Consider the following 17,302-nt stretch of genomic DNA (forward strand, 5'->3'; position numbering starts at 1 on the left):
GTATATTTGTTTATTATTAATGGACATCATTTGAACTAAAAAACTCTGACCTAGTTGACTAGCACACTGCAGAAAACAATAGAATATAGTAGACATTTACATGTGAAAAACAATTTATATAAAGCACATTTTACATGTACACAGTTTGACTGCATTCCCCTGAATCCAACTTTATGTCAAATTAATCTACAATGACTTCACTGTGATTATTCCTTAGTAATCATGTGTTGTAAAATTGTCCCAAAGAGTGAGCATCGTAAAAAAAAAAAGCTTAGAATAATTTACAGTGAAGTACATTTCAGAGACGGTAAATCACTGTCTTAACATATTTGAACTTGACCTCAGAGAATTTGTCCTCTGATTATAGGGTCACCTTTAAGCTGCCTAGCATTATAATGTTATTTTCAACAGATGAATGACATTGACCACAGTAGACATAACCACGTATAGGACCTTCTTAGCTTTAGATGTCTTTTACTTTTACATGTGATTCTGACAACTATCAGTGTAGCGTAAAGCATAATTTCCTCTTGTTTACTCTGGAACGAAACGTGCAAGTGCTGTCAATAATTCAAACTGTCATGGGTCAACACCTATGAAAAACAACTGATTACAAAACATGAATTGTGAGCTACACTTTGAAGACCGTGTGTCACACATATTACTGCCTTAGTGATTTTGTCATACTTGTGTTTTTGACCATATAGTACAGAATATTGCCTGTGTAGATAATTGGTCTATGTGCTATACAATGCAATACAGTGCAAGCCATTTCAAACATCATCTATTTGAAATTAAACTTTTCATGAATGTCTGATCTTGATACTTTGTGTCACTTTTTTTTTTTACAAGTTTTACATGTATAACACATCTAGAAACAGCAACACACAGGTCTATTTACACTATCTGTATCCAGCATCAATGGATTTATGTCTAGTTATCTGCATTGACCAAGTCAATGTCCTTACTGCCTCTTGGCTAAAATAAACAGAGGCATTACACAAATGCCTACCTCATGCGTGGCAGTATATTGCTGCCTGTCTGTCTCAAACATCACTAGCTTGAGTACCCCTTGAACTAATTTTTGCTTGCCTTGTATTGGGACAAATATAGCCACTGGCCATCTCGGCTTTCCAAACTTGAGCCTCCTTCCATCCAGCACATTCTACCCATCTCCTTATTCAGTGCCAGAGGAGAAGATGTCTCCGACCCCCCTGTGCACACCCTCGCTCGCTCACACCCTCAGCCAATAAGGCTCCTGAACATATCAAGTATCAGTATAACAGAAGGACTTATTCGTTGTGGGAAGTTTGCAGAACCTTACAGCCAGTCTGCGCCACCAGGACGCTCAACTTCCTTTCGGCTTTTCTGAGGTAAGAGGGGGAAAAGAGAAATAACCGGAATAACACCCAACAGAGCTTCAGCAGGTCCATGGATAGTGCCATTAACATACAGTAATTGGTGTTACTGTATCAGATTTTCCCACACATTTTTCTTCTTCTTCAAAGGAGCTGGTGGGTAAAATGCCTTTGCCTCACCTGCTGGCAGGTCTATTGCTTTGGCACAAGTGACACTTTGCAAAGAGAGTAGAAGGACACATAAATCATTTTATGAGGCGGGATTTATTAGTGCTTGGACAACTATTAAGTGTGATACCTTCGTAGGCAATCTGAGCCTGTTGCCTTGGACAGCTTCGGAGAGGATTAAATTCTGATTTGGAAATATGTCAGACATGAGTTATTGTACTGTTTGGATAGCTATCTCTGGCAGTGTCATCATTACTATTCTGTATGAAATATTAAGATACACAAAAGTTGGAAGTATGTGAGTGTTGGCTTGGAATGCTCTGAAATTAAGGAATGGTTTTGTGTGCTTATGAAGAACGAACTGGACTAGAATTAAGTGGTTTTGGCTCCACTGATGGCATCTATAGCCTGTTACAACGTAATTCCGAAGAGCTGACACAATGTATTTCAAGTGGTGGATTTGCAAACAGCCACTTTGAAATCATTGCATTGTTGGGTATGACAATAGAGGCTTATCGAAGCATAGCTGATAATGACTGTAAGTGCCGCATATCCGCAGATGAGCCAATGGGGGATTGAAACAATTGGCAGGTGCTTCAGCCAGTCAAATTAATCTCTAATGTCACTATAGGCTACACTCCCTTTTCTTGTAGGCTATGGTGGTATTAGTGGGAAATTAAAACTATGTCTGAGACTTAAATGGAAACAAATATCTAGCACTTCCGACCTCTCAAAAGTATAAGGCAACGTTAATTTTTCCAGAGAGTGTTATCATCTCAACTTTGTAGGCCTATACCCAGTTTCGTAGAGTTAATTTTAAGAAATCTCATCACCAGCTTCCAATTATATTATTTTCGTAGGTGTTATGACCACATAAGGAAGAGCAATGTCAATTGTGACAGCTATTCAGACAAAAAGGGCGTCCGCTGATGCTGAGAAATACGATCCCTTGTTAATCCCCTACAGCTGTGCTGGTGCGCTTATGGCGGGAGTCACCCGACGGTGGCTTCCAACGCAGGCATCAGCCAAGCGCAATGGCATGTCATACGAAAGTATATAACAATACAAATCTTCAATTCGCTGTTTATCTTTGATAAAATGGCACACAAGAATATGTTATTACCGTGTCACCGATGAGCACCAGGCAAGGCTAATAAGAAGTGGCCTAAGTCACACCCTCTTGAATGTTGACAGAAATTGAAGTGTTGAAAACATTTGAAGGTTGAAGGAGAACAGGTGTCCTCAGCAAAGTGCATGTGACTTTAACGAGCTCTTGAATGGATTTCTTCGTTATTTTTTGTGGCCTTCGCTCTTGCTTTTTCAAGATGCAGAAACCGACCTTGAGGTGGGGAAAGTTGGGAGAAGACAAACTAAACCCATAGACGTGCAATCTAAAAATATTCTATGATGTAATTGCCTGGTTATAAACTTTGTCTAATAGCCTGATGTACTCTGTCATACACAGGTGTAAAGTCTTCCGTCATCATGTCTGATACTGAAGTGTAAGTATATTAATTGCATGTTTTTCTGCTATATTTGATGCATTCATTCGTTGATATGTTAATTTATCTGTCGTTGGTTTGGACAAATATTTTACATTGTTGGCCTGCGTAGCCTAATGCTTAGGCTACATTGTAGTCAAGACTTTCTTCAAACAGCTATTACTATAGCTATTAACTAGGCCTAATTGTTTATGTTTCTGCTTTTCATTTTCCTTGCAGAGATCAGGTCGAGGGTAAGTTGTTTCCAGACAACAGAACATAATATTTGGTCATTTTATACTGGTATGAAAAAGATTTTGTATGATTTTCAACCAATTGCGTTTCCACATCCATTCTGTAAACGGCTCTGGATATATGGTATTACACCTCCCTCTACCGACGGATGTGATACACTGCAACTATGATATCTTTGCCTTTGCATTTCTGCCTTCCTACAAATCGCCTGTATGCTACCTTTAGTTGAGTGGGTGTTTATGAAAATCTTTTTGGCATCACATTTTCGTCAACCTGACTTGAATGATGATATGTGCCTCTTTGCTACAGTCTGTAGCAATGCAGCCAAAGTACCCTTGACGATATCAGGAAGGTATCGATACACATTTTCCTGATGCATAGTCACAGGACACAGATGTATCTAGGCTGTTACATATTTTACAATCGATAGACTTTTGTTGATAATTCCTGGATACATATTTGAATGCATGTAGAGCCATTCAAAATTTCTTAAGGTAACATTAAATTATGTTTAATCTGTGATCCTGCAACTATGTCTATTAATGTTATGCACTGCTATACTGCCCTCCTTAAACTGAATATGGTATGACTTGTCTTGCGGCCTTAAATTCAATGTTCAGATGCCCTTAAATGATTAAATATCAGTTTTGGAGGCCAGCATATGTGTATGCTCAGCATGACAGCATTGATATACTGTATTGTTAATAATATTATTATTAGTTATTTCATAGCCATACGCAGTATTTAATCTTATGCATTTATTGCTCTTTTTTTCGGAAATGAAGATTACGAGGGGGAAGGTAAAATCTGCAGATGATTAGATCACATTAAATGTCAATACTAATTGTTCTACCACCATCCCACCCTTAATCTCAGATGTGTTTGACACTTTTCTAAAATCAGTCACTGTGCTTTAATAGCATTAACACGTCTTCACTGTATACTGTCCTGTCTGCAATGTGCATCAAGCCAAACATGCAAACACTCACACTCAAATAATAGCAGAATAAAATAAAACAGAGCCTACTTAATAAGATTAACGTATCTAGCAATAGGCAAAAGCCAATAGCCTTTGATGGAGAGATAAGGCCATCATCCTAGTGGGTCATGTCCATGTACGTAGCCATGCTACTGTGCCTGTCTCTGGGATGATGGATATTTCTTATCAATCAAAGGTAATGCTTCAGCTTCATTAACAGGGCACTTAAGTGCACATAGGTGCACACCTACACCTCATCACAAAGGGCCACTAGTAGCGCTTGAGACTTGCTCATAGTTTCACAGCCAAGAACACTGAGTTTCCCCCCCATTTGTCTGTCCCTGGTGTTGTTTACTGTGATCATGTGTCGTCAGTCTCTGTCCACAATGCTTGTCGCCAACTGACACAATCTGCATGTCTGTCAGTTGCGTTGCACTGCATTGCCTGTCAAACACACTAATTAAGGGTGACATATGCTTGAATGACTGGATGACTTTCTGAAACTCAAACCCTGAGGTCAGATGTAATGAGGCAATGATGAGTGAACCGTGTAGAAAAATAAAAAACTCACTAAAACCCAGGTATCTCCGGTATCTCAGAGTATCACGTGTTCATCTAATCAACATCTTGTTTTCACCATGTCTGTGTGTGTTCCACTGACTCATCTTTCTTTCTCCCTCTGATGATTACTGCCAGCTGTATTTTTTCAGCAGAGCTGTTTGTGGGCCTTCTCCTCCATGCCTTCCCCTTTCCCTTAAGCTCTCCTCTATGCTCCCTCTTCTCCTTCTCCTAATCTCTCCTCCATGCCTTCCCTTAAGCTCTCCTATGCTCCCTCTTCTCCTTCTCCTAAACTCTCCTCTATGCTCCCTCTTCTCCTTCTCCTAAGCTCTCCTCCATGCCTTCCCCTTTCCCTTAAGCTCTCCTATGCTCCCTCTTCTCCTTCTCCTAAACTCTCCTCTATGCTCCCTCTTCTCCTTCTCCTAAACTCTCCTATGCTCCCTTTTCTCCTTCTCCTAATCTCTCCTCTATGCTCCCCCTTTTACTTCTCCTAAGCTCTCCTCTATGCTCCTTCTTCTCCTTCTCCTAAGATCTCCTCTATGCTCCTTCTTCTCCTTCTCCTAATCTCTCCTCTATGCTCCCTCTTCTCCTAATATCTCCTCTATGCTCCCTCTTCTCCTCCTCCCTCTCCTGCTCTCCCTCTGCTCACACTTTTTCTTCTCTCCCCGTTTCTCCTCATCGCTGACCAGTACTCTCTCTCTTATCTCTTATGCTCTAATGCCTTTGCCTCTCCCTCCGGCCAATCTCCTAATATAAACCTTCCTCTCCCTGGTTGCTCGCTGCATGTTTGCGCGGCTTTTAGCCGAAGAGGTAGTGGAGGTAGAAGTAGCTCCAGAGGCAGAGCCAGAGGCAGAGGCCGAGCCTGAGCCTGAGGAGGCTCCAGAGCCAGAGCCAGAGCCTGAGCCAGAACCAGAGCCTGAGCCAGAGGTAGAGCCAGAGCCAGAACCAGAGCCTGAGCCTGAGCCTGAGCCAGAGGTGGAGGAAGGTATGTGGCATGGATATTCATTCATCCTTCCCTGAAATTGTATTAAGAGGTGCAAAAAAAAGAACAAACAAACAAAACAAAAAAATACAGATTAGATACAAATTAATGAAACAAATTTAAAAAACAATAATACTTGAAGACTTGTATAGAACTGATGTGTACCAAACCAAACCTTAATCAACCTTGTAGCATCAACTACCTTGTAGCATCAACTCCCCACTCCTTGAAGTCGCTAACAAACACTGGAGGTACCTCCTCTTCATAACTGCCCACTATGAAGGAGACTTGGTGATATCTTGTACCGGGAAAATTCTCTTTGTTTGAAATTACATTGCTAATTACACCTACCATGCTCCCACAGACCGCTTCTTAGCAGCTTGTCACCAACTGTTTCTGTTTAGTGCCATGATGATGGTGCCCAGAGAGCCTGTGGTTCCTCTGGGGAGACCACTAATGCCTTAATTTACTCCCATCTCTAATATTACCATTGAAGCTTAATAGTTCATAGTGTGCTTGTAACCAAGCTAAAACTCTTCCTGCTTACCACCACACTTACAAAACAGAGAGCAGTCCTCACGCTGTTGTCCAGTAAAGCACTGCTCTCTTCAGTTGCATTTGAAGAATGCCAACTGCTTGTACCGACGCGTAGTTGCATGTGTTGGTGTTCTTTGCTCTGCAGTAGACCTGAGGGTTATAAAGCCTCTATGGGATGCTTTGGTGTTCAATGTTAGTGGTGCACATGGGACAATATTTGCCAGTTCTGGTTTGTTTTCAAATCCTCAAAGGGACAAAGAACGGATCTGTGCATCTCCTTTTTAACGACGTCCTCTTAAAATGTACCTGGCTAACATGCAAGATCCATGGTGATCACCGATCACCTTAGGCCTTTACACAGGAGGGTGTCTTGTGTTCCTCCATAACCGCTCTTTACAGCATCTCAGAACTCATCATCCCGTCCCATTTCGCCCAGAGACATCTATACATAGCATAGCTCCTAAATGAGATCTGTGTGATTGATGCGGTATGGAGAGAATCCTGGCCATTGTAAAGACTTACTTGTCCCTCTTGAAAGTCTCCAAGCGTTACACTCCTACCCTTTCTCTCATTACAAGAATGAAATATCTTCTTGAGAGCCGATGAGTGATATTTGAGAAGTTTATGACGTATGAAATGGATTGCCTTTTTTGGAAAAAAAAAAAAAAAAAAAAAAAAGCTTTTCCTATTGAGGTGTCTTAAGAGTGTGAAGGCTTGTCATAATTCTTCATTAATTCACATTTTATTGCGACAAATAAAGCACCTTTTTTTTCCTGTAGACACCTCAATATGGATTTTTAAAGCTGAGCTATAAGCACTTCCAAAAGTGCCCGTCATAGCAGTTGTATGTGAGGTAGTGGCTGTATTCCACCTGTTTGAGTTGCTAATGTTTTCTATTCTGCTCTTGCTTTGGACGCTTGCTGCATGCAGAGGCCTATGAAGAGGAAGGTATGTGGACACATTTCTTGTGTGTGTAATATCTGATTAGAGGGGCTGCAGTTTGCCAGTCGTAGTAGTGTGTGGGGAGGTCGAAACCACCCCTGAGATGGTAGATGCCTGCGTCTTCCACCGAGCAAGGTGCACTGCAAACAAAAAACAAAAACAAACAAACCAAAAAAACAACAACTCAATCTATCAATCAATTGGCTGGTGTCAGAGGATGATGTACCAACATGGAGAAAGGGTGAAAGAATATAAAATGCTCACATTCTGCTTTGACCCGCGCAGTGACTTCACTGCTCATGTATGCTTTGCTTCTCTCTTTGCATGACGCACCAAACCAGTCGAGGAGGGAGAACAAGATGGTAGTTTGTATTTTCCTGCAAAGAACTCTTTTTCAAAAAACACTTGGTGTTGCCTTGCTTGTGTCTAGTTTTCTGTGTCGTTTTTCTTTGTTTTGTTTCTGTTATGTTTTGTTGTTTGGTGGGTGAGGGATCCAATCCAAAATGTATTCTAGTCATCGTTGTGATTCTCCAATCACTCCCACATTTTTAATTTCACTGAACCAGGTTATGGTTAACATTAACATTTATGTCAGCTAGGGACCAATAACAAGGTAACACACGATTCATGAAACCCTAACTGTTGCTTCAGCCTCCCTTGTTTTCTGTGTACTCAATGGATTTAATGCTTTGATATTTGTGCACTTGTATACTGATCCACTGTTGTATACTTTGTTCATGTCTGTGTTTCAATATATGTGCACTTTGAGTCTTTTATTTACCTCTTCACTGACTTTTGTATATTAACAACACCACACAGTTGAAAGTAAAACTTTACTTTCTCCATAGATTCTGTTTTAAGAGAACAGTTCCAGCACAATAAGATAACCTGAAATAACAGTCGTTGTCATCATTAACATAACACCCATCAGTTGTTGCCTGAAGGCTACACAAATTCCATTGAATGTGTGACTCTAACACTGTAACATGTCCTTCTCCCTTTTTTATTTTATTATTGATCAGAGGAGAAGCCAAAGTTCAAGTGAGTATCAAATATCAATGATGGTGTGAGCAATAAATCATTAGATGAAGCTGCTTAAAATGTAGGGCAGTGAGCGCTTGCATGCTGTTTACACGGTCTGTCTTATTGAGAGTCCTATTGTATATTACGTAACTGATTTTATGAGTATTCAAATAATATGTAGTTTAGCATGATCTCAAATGTGCAGGTGATTTGGCACCATGTAAATGTTATTTAAATGATTCTAGGCCCAGCGCTCCCAAAATCCCTGATGGCGACAAAGTTGACTTTGATGTAAGTCAACATTTAGGTTGGCTTTACACTGAATTAAATCTATGTATATTATACGCAGAGATTAGAGTTCAGTGGGTTGCTTAAAGTTGACCTTTGCCCTCTCTGTGCCACCACAGGACATCCAGAAGAAGCGTCAGAATAAGGATCTCATTGAGCTGCAGGGGCTGATTGATAATCACTTTGAGCAGAGGAAGAAGGAGGAGGAGGAGCTCATTGCTCTCAAAGAAAGAATCGTGAGGAATGGTTTCTGTTGTACTCAACATGTCTTATCAGAGCTTGAATGATGAAATTGGTTTCCTAATTCACTTTTTGGTACTGTGTGTGTGTGTGTGTGTGTGTGTGTGTGTGTGTGTGTGTGTGTGTGTGTGTGTGTGTGTGTGTGTGTGTGTGTGTGCGCGCGCGCGCGCGCGTGCACGTACGTGTGTGTGTGTGTGTGTGTGTGTGTGTCCAAACCCACAGGAGAAACGTAGGGCTGAGAGGTCCGAGCAGCAGAGAATTCGTGCCGAGAAGGACAAAGAGCGTCAGGCCAGACGTGAGGTGTGTGTGGAGAACTCGCTCCGACAGACGACTCACCTGTGTACATTAACACACACACACACACACACACACACACACACACAACACACACACACACACACACACACACACACACACACGCACACACACACACACACACACACACACACACACACACACACACACACACACACACACACATTTCTGATACACTGCACCCTGATTGCCTTGCAGGAGGAGAGGCTGAAGAGGGAGGAGGCAGATGCCAAGAAGAAGGCTGACGATGAGGCAAAGAAGAAGTCCGCCCTGTCCAGCATGGGCTCCAGCTACAGCAGCCACCTGCAGAAGGTCAGCCCACCTGCAGAAGGACACTTGACTGTCCACTCCACAGACTTTAGTATCTGTAGTGCCCCTTGACTTTATTTAGGCTTCTCTGTGTTCTTAGGCTTCTCTGTGATCATTTGTGTATTTTAGATAGAGATCCAGGTCCAGAACATAAGAGCTGGTTTCCCATAAACGGATTAGTCCTAGACTAAAAGAAAATGTCAATGAAAATCTCCATTGAAGTTGGTTGAGGAGTCGAGGCTTAATCTACGTATAGGGCTCTGTATGATTTTAGGTAGAGATGTGTGGTTATCTATAATGCTGGTATGGCTTTCACATACTACAGGCTGAAGGAAAGAGAGGCAAGAAGCAGACTGAGAGAGAGAAGAAGAAGAAGATCCTGGCTGACAGGCGCAAGGCTCTCAACATTGACCATCTGAACGAGGATAAACTGAAGTAAGTCGTTCAGGCTCACAGTGTTGGCACCACTGCACAAATTACACTGGAATCAAATGACAGACATTATAGTCAGAGTACATACTGTATATGATGTAATCAACAGACCATTTTTTGTAAAGTCTGCTAAATAAGCTGTTGCCTCAGATGGTGTTACGCTGTTGTACGCCGTTTTCCTTGCTGAGTTTGGGTGGTATTTGACTCAACAGGGAGAAGGCCAAGGAGCTGTGGGACTGGATGCACCAGTTGGAGTCTGAGAAGTTCGACCACATGGAGAAGCTGAAGAGACAGAAGTATGAGGTGGGTACTCCCCCTGTTCAGGGACACAGGAGAACAAATGGAGCCATCAACAGTAATCAATTCCATGACATTTTATCTTATTTCAGTATGAGCTGTAAATTGATGCTGTTTCCACAGCATTTTGCTCTGATGACAGATGCCGATTGATGAGTTACGGAAATCCACTACATATCACCCTTTGCCATCTTTACTATGGTTAGATTTGCAGATGTAAACATGAAGAAAACAAGCATCATGACACATAGAACACAAGGAAAAAATATTTTCAACATTCCTTCATAACAGCATCGCGTTGGACATTTCGTGAACACCTCTCTAGTTAACAGCGAAAACTGAGAATCACTCCTTTAAATTGCAACAAGCTTAAATTAAAGCACATATCATAAAAATGTCCTCGTATACAGATAACGTGTATGGCGCCGCACAGCCCAAATGTATTCCTGATAACATGTACTGAAGTCCTGGTCGCAAAAAGGGTTCAACTTCCCAAAGCAGAGCCTCCCCCCACGCAGCGTTGAATGCAGCTGTGCTTTGATCCCCTTCAGGTTACAACACTACGTAAGAGAGTGGAGGAGCTCAGTAAATTGTAAGTAACAGAGCTCGGGTAGCTGTGCAAGAGCAGACACAGCGCTCTGTCCAGACAGCATGGTTGGTCAGCCTGCATGGGACGGTCTCTCAGAAAGAGACACGGACACATGGGGGCAACAGGTCATCATACAGTACGAAGGGTGGCAGGTTCAATCCAACGTTGAAACGGCTGGAGAAGCTGTAGAGGAGGATTGTGGCCTCGCTGAAGAGTGACTGTGCCTTTAAGAGAAAATTGCCATGTTGGCTCATAAAGCACATGTGCAATTAAGGCACCTGTCTGTCAGTATAAGTTTGTAAAATACGGTAAAAAAAAACCTCTCTGGGCTTATGCCCAAGGTTTGGTAAGAACAGCCTTTTGCCCCTACAGGTAGGTATCAGAGCGGCTAAAAATGCTTCACCTGGTCGCTCGCGCAGTGCTGAGAGTATGATCACCTTGTATGCGTATGAGCGGCACAGATCTTGCTCGGCCATTTTTGTGAGCTGGAGAAACAAGCCAAACACGCACAGTCTCCCCTGCCTCTTGTTATGATTTGGGTGGGAAAAAGAAAGCACATTGATGATTCACGAGAATTCCTCAGACGAAACCACAAGTCCGTCTCGGAGGTTATACGCAAGGGCAGCTCGACAAATGTGTGTGTTTGGCTTTTAGTCTCATTCAGTCTCTCACATATGACCCAGTTCCCAGCTGAAAGGTAGGAGTCCCAAGGTGAGCAGTTCGCTGCTGTCGGCCCACAGACATGGCCTGTGTTTACTTATAGACTGCACTGTGAATGTGTTGCTTTCAGGTCGTGTCACTGCGAAACCGCATTGATGAGCTGCAGAAACAGTAAGTAACGCTTCCCATCAGATCCCACGCCATCCCTCCAGCCGCATGGTAGACTGATGCATTTCCACATTCTGAGAAAGGCCACTGCTGCCTCTCCTGAGAAATGCATACATCATCCCTTTCTAATAACTTCTGAAACAATACTAGTCACCAGACGCGCTCCCACACACAGTCAACAACGACCCCACCCCGACACACACACACACACACACACACACACACACACACACACACACACACACACACACACACACACACACACACACACACACACACACACACACACACACACACACACACACAATCCACACAACACACACACACACACACACACACACACACACACACACACACACACACACTTATGCAACATGTCAGACATAACTGCATCACACTCGCTGTGGTGAGTCTGTCATTTGCACTAAGGCCATACAAACAATGTCCTAAAGCGCCCAACGTAAAAACATTGCACCTGGAGCCAGTGGTCCATATAGCTGCAGCACAGACAGACAGTAAGTATTTAGGACATTTTTGTAAAAGGCATGGAAGATGCGGGTGAGACTAAGCGTACTGGCAAACTGTAGGCTCTCATCCGTCTGCCCGTCTATTGAACCCTGGCTTTCAACACCAGGGGAGGAGTGAATAACCTGGTTACTGTTCTACAGTAACAGAAAGGTACTTTAGAGTACTGTCCTCATCATCACTACTTCTACATCCTGTAATGTCAAACGGTCACAGTGGGACATTACAGCTATCATATGCTTTTGGTCCATTCCTGCTCCATTGCCTTCCATCTGGTAAGGATCGCTCTGAAGGCAAAGAAAATTCAGCTCTTGTTTTGTATGAAACAAGCATTTAGTTTGTGTATGTCTCATGAATACAGTTTCACAGCTGTTGTCATGACAGAGTAAGATGGGGTGCTGGGTAATAATTCGGTTGAAAAAAAAAAAGAAGAAAATTCTGCTCTGAGCTTGTAATTTTCTTTGCCACCCTGATAGTATTATTGTGGTGTGTTAATTATTGTGATTGTGAGAAGTGTGAAGGTCTGTATCCATCGAGCTAAAATGTACTATCCTCTCCATGACCCTTGACCCTTACATTACTCATCTGGTGATGAGTGATGCAAGTATTTGGTTTTTCCTTCACTAAAGAATGATGGTAAGTGTTGCTTGGTGTGACTGCATGAAACCATGTGATGTAACCCTGCACGATCGCAAGCCCAGGGTGTTTCACTAATCAGATGTTGATCTATGTATTGTAGAAGCAATGTGTTTTATCAGGACATGTAGTATAGGATCTCTACTGTAGCCACTGACTAAGGAAATGTCCCAGATCAATAGTTTGTGTAAGAAATGAACAAAAACATATAGCAAAGTCAATGATAACAGTTAATGGCTATTGAGATGCTTTAAAAGTGTCTGTCAAGCATTGTATTTAGATGCTTTTTAAAGTCTCTGTCAAGCTTTGTATGTATGCTTTTAAAGTCTCAGTCAAGAATGCTTGCACACCATTGCATACAGCAGCATTTTTTATTCTCATCACCAGTATATCAGACACTGTAGTTGTAGTGATTCATTCAGATAGGCAGTGTCTCTCATATCATGTGACACGAGTCCATGTGACGGGTGTCCAGTCCACTGCATGACACTAGAGGTCAGTGTGAGGAGCAGGACTCCCTCTGGGCCCCTGATGGGGGTGTGTGTGTCCTCTCCCCGGCCCTTCTCACGTGTGCTCTTCTCTTGCCATACTGTAGCAGCAAGAAGGGCGCCGCCACCCGCCGCAGAAAGTAGACTGCCAGCTCAGGAGGATGAGGCGTCGGCACGCGCCCGCCATGCCAGCCGGATGTCTGACCCGCCCCTCGTAGCCGCCCAGGATGCACCTCGACCCATAGCACAGAAACGACCGGCATTGGATGCCTTGGCTTCTCTTTTGTGTTGTGTGAAATCCCTCCTTACAGGCCTCAATCTGGAATTATAGTTGTAGTCGCTTCTGACTTGCCTCACGTCACACTCGGACTACTGTTAGGTTCTCAAGGTGTTTTTTTGTAAATAACGTTTTACTCTTCAGCTTTGTCTGTTGCCCTGCTGCTGTTCGCAGTACAATAAAATCCTTCTTCTTAAAACCATGATCTTGACAGTCTTTATGTTCATATAATCTTGAACATGAAACCAATCAAACAATATACAAGTAGGGAGTGTCTGCACTGTGGACATTGTTAAAATATTCTCATGGAAGCACACCAGAGAATATGAGTTACAATTAGCCAGCTGGAAATGAGAACAAGAAAACTGTCCATATTGCCACTACAATAAATTATATATTTTTTGCATCAAATTCTGTCCTTAATGTTTTGTTTCACTTTCCACTTGCTCAATCTAACACAATAACTCCATATTGTCTTACTGTCTTTCAATCAGTGCAAACTGTAAGAACTCAAGTGGCAAAAGATTATTTTGACTTTATTTAGCCTAAATAATATTAATGATTTACATATTATATATATATATTAGCCTACGTACATTTTATATATTTATATCATTTATGCATCGTGTTTATTGCATCAACATTTAAATATTGTAGTTGCAGAGTTGTAGTTTACAGCGTCGTCTATCATTAATAAAGTCAAATATATTTTTTCAAATGCGGCACACATATTTTAGCATATATATATATATATTATTTATTTATGTATTTATTTATTTATTTAATTTTCCAAAGAAACAAAAATTATTGCTTTTACTGGGTATTTTATTGGCTGATCAATCATTGTAGGCCTACAGTATGTGTAAATTACTTCTGAATTCTTTGAGCGTTGACTCGAGATTATAGCCTACCGTATCTCATATCCATTTCTGACTGACAGTTTTTCAATCCGAATTTGTTCACTTGATTTCTTATTATTTCTTTGTCTTTTATCTGATTTATCAGCCACTGTTATCATTGTATGATGTTGTGCTAGGTATTATTTTTTTTTTTTTACTGCAAATGTAATGTTGATTCATATAGCCTAAATTGATAATATGGATGAATAATATGAATAATTCGTTTGGTTGGCTGTTGATTGGAGACCCAGATGCCCGATTTAATAGAAGGGCTAATCATTCAAAAAGGTCCAATAATCGAAAGTGTCTCTTGATAAGGTTTATAGGAGTAGGCTAGGCTAAGGGGCACTAATATTATGTAGGCTACAGTCTAAACTCCGGAAAGTTTTTCAGTATTCAAGTGAAGTGTAGGTTCTATTATCTAACAGATGTTTCTCCATCTATCAAAATATGAGTGTTGTCTTGACAAATATGTTAAGCCAAAACCGATTATTTGATCTGACGGCCGGGCCTACAATCATTTTACGTAGAACTCAGAGTGCAACCAAGAGTGAGGTCCTCGGCCGCATGTGGCTAAAATGCATAACTGGCCTGTCATGTCCACAGTCATCTCCAGGTTCAATCGATGTGAGATATAGCATTAACAGCTTTTGAGAGTGCAACATTAATGTATCAATAAAACGAAAGTGTAAAGTAATCTGTATAAATATTTATTTTGTAAAATGTTGACATACACTCGTTTCTTATAAATATAAAGTTTAACATTTGGCACAACAATACAAGCGTCTTTCAACAAGCAACATTAAATAAGTAAAGATTTTGTTTGATTTTCAGCAGTGCTCTTATTTACAAAATATACAAAAATGGTCCTCGTGTTCCATTCATTATCGTGAGAAATCTTTGTCAAACGGAGGAATCGAAAGATGACATTAATGTTGAAAAATAGTAATTGGTCATCAGCGGTGGTAACCAGAAGTAAATTCCTCTCGTAAGTTAGGCTACAATTATTTCTGTCTAAAATGCAGGGTAACTGTCAAACACTTTCTTAATCTCTAATCGATTTAGTGCCACCTAGTTTTCAGTCTTCCACAGGGTCACACATTGGCACAGTGCATTCATACACACATTGACAAAGACCTATCATTGCTGAAGATTAAACAGGAATAGTATTCATTTAAGATATTGGACAGTAGACTTGCTATAGGCCGACATGAAACTGAACGCAATCATTCATTTAACTCTACGCATCTCAAAGGCAAGTCTATAACAATAAGTCTAGGCAATTGTCTATAACAATTGCATGTGTAAAGGAATAAGTTCGTTCTGAAGAATGTAAAGTCAGTTCGTTCGTTGGTTTCTCAAACGCCCATATCCTCACAGCACTTGATAAATTGGGTTGGGATCGTGCGAAGCAGGGATACAGCTGGTCGGTGACGGAACGGTCGCAACGGGCTCGGACAGCACAGATCCCTCCTGGGAGGAGCAGGGGCTACCCTCAGAGCCCTCCTGAACAGCCGGACACGGAGAGGTATCTGTGGTGATCCTCTCCACAATGCTCGATAGACAGTCCAGACTGGAAATAACTGAGTTTTTGTTGTTTCTGGAATCTGAAAGGAAACAAGTTGTATGTTAAAACGACAGTCATATTTTGTGAACATTGCCTTGAACTATAGTTAGGCTATCTCAGTTGTCTTTGCCCATTTCATCTCCATATGTCAGCTTGGCCTCACTCTTACCATTTGGTGTTTCGTTGAAGTAAGCGCTGTCATAATTGTTCCTTCTCCTTGAAGTGCAAGCTGGCCCACTGAAGTCAGCCTAAACAGGAGAGAGTAAAATTGTCAGATAAACCGATGCAATATTACAACCCGAAAGAAGACGTATCAACGCGCACACTGCACACATCTGCTTGTCAAAACTGTGGGAATAACTTACCATGCCATCAGAGCAGTTGGACCTCGGACTGGATGCGTCAGAGTCACCGCTGTAGTCGAGCACTGGGTAGTAGGTTTCCTCTTGTCCTCCTCCTGCCCTAAGCAAGGTCTGTAAAGATTCGATGTAGCTGATAGCATTTCTAAGAATCTCCACCTTTGGCAGCCTCTGGTTCGGATTTGTGGACGTGCATCTCTTCAGCGTCTCAAACGCATCATTGACTTTCGACAGCCGCCTCCTCTCGCGCATAGTTGCGGCTTTCCTGCGATCTGCGTTGGTTGTTTTTCTTTTGCAGGCTTTGCATGCCCACAAAAGGCATCTTCCAGCCTGGTGGTGCCCACTTGGTGCGCGGATGTGCTCGTCTTCATTCTGCTGGTGTTCGTCTGGTTTCAGCAGACCAACGTGTACCAACCTGGGATCCAAATCCTCAAAGAACTGCATGTCACTGGTGTTGAAACATGGATCGTCATAAAAGTCGTCTGCGGAGGTGATTGGGAAAGAGATATCCAACTCCATGGTCCTTATTTGTTTATTTCCAAAGAACTTAAAGGATTTCCGCTGATGTGTCTCTAACTGCCTTTGGTGGCACAGGGAATATTTTATCCACACTGCTTTTATGTATTGACACCTATCAGGAATCAGAAGTGTGGGTGTGAATCAGTTGGGAAACCCTCAACTTTCGTACCGCTGTAGCAGTTTGGCTTCGATTTATACTGACCAGTGGTTCCCGGGGGCGTGTCCAGCCGTGGACAAGCCACTCGACAAGCCAATGGTTGTAGCTGAGGGGCGTCTTCAATTTAATGACAGAAAGCTTAATGTGCGTAATGCACTGGTGATACCCAAATGTCTGTCATGGAATGTCAAAAGGAAATGTAAATTCAAATGAGAATTTATGTTAAGTTATGAATTATGGGCATTGGCAACCCACGTTGTCTTCAAGTGACACTGGTGATTAGCCTATTTGATA

The 17,302-nt window shown here is 41.9% G+C and overlaps 2 protein-coding genes across 10 annotated transcripts; one reads left to right on the forward strand and one right to left on the reverse strand.

The window, feature by feature from the left end:
• Positions 1–1,245: 1,245 nt before the first annotated feature.
• Positions 1,246–13,706, forward strand: tnnt3b (troponin T type 3b (skeletal, fast)). 9 transcript variants are annotated; one of them, XM_062549438.1, is made up of 17 exons: positions 1,251–1,373; positions 2,992–3,028; positions 3,248–3,261; positions 4,048–4,062; positions 5,602–5,726; positions 5,775–5,784; positions 7,249–7,266; positions 7,602–7,622; positions 8,283–8,301; positions 8,529–8,574; positions 8,691–8,807; positions 9,034–9,111; positions 9,325–9,438; positions 9,761–9,870; positions 10,080–10,170; positions 10,716–10,756; positions 13,338–13,706. In XM_062549438.1, the coding sequence occupies exons 2-17, from the start codon at positions 3,012–3,014 to the stop codon at positions 13,372–13,374; spliced, it is 873 nt and encodes a 290-aa protein (XP_062405422.1). In that variant the 5' UTR covers positions 1,251–1,373; positions 2,992–3,011; the 3' UTR covers positions 13,375–13,706. The 9 variants fall into 9 exon arrangements, with proteins under 9 accessions (XP_062405417.1, XP_062405420.1, XP_062405416.1 ...); XM_062549433.1 differs by lacking the exon at positions 10,716–10,756 and adding an exon at positions 11,544–11,584 and having other exon boundaries at positions 1,246–1,373; positions 5,602–5,784; XM_062549432.1 differs by having other exon boundaries at positions 1,250–1,373; positions 5,602–5,784.
• Positions 13,707–15,105: 1,399 nt separating this feature from the next.
• Positions 15,106–17,004, reverse strand: LOC134096018 (myoblast determination protein 1 homolog 1-like). The gene is made up of 3 exons (XM_062549757.1): positions 16,339–17,004; positions 16,143–16,221; positions 15,106–16,013 (listed from the first exon to the last, which is right to left on the reverse strand). Exons 1-3 carry the CDS (start codon positions 16,849–16,851, stop codon positions 15,781–15,783), a joined length of 825 nt encoding a protein of 274 aa, XP_062405741.1. The 5' UTR covers positions 16,852–17,004; the 3' UTR covers positions 15,106–15,780.
• Between the last annotated feature and the right edge of the window lie 298 nt (positions 17,005–17,302).

This window comes from Sardina pilchardus, chromosome 11, assembly GCF_963854185.1.
Source record: "Sardina pilchardus chromosome 11, fSarPil1.1, whole genome shotgun sequence".
In the NCBI taxonomy this organism is placed as follows: domain Eukaryota; kingdom Metazoa; phylum Chordata; class Actinopteri; order Clupeiformes; family Clupeidae; genus Sardina; species Sardina pilchardus.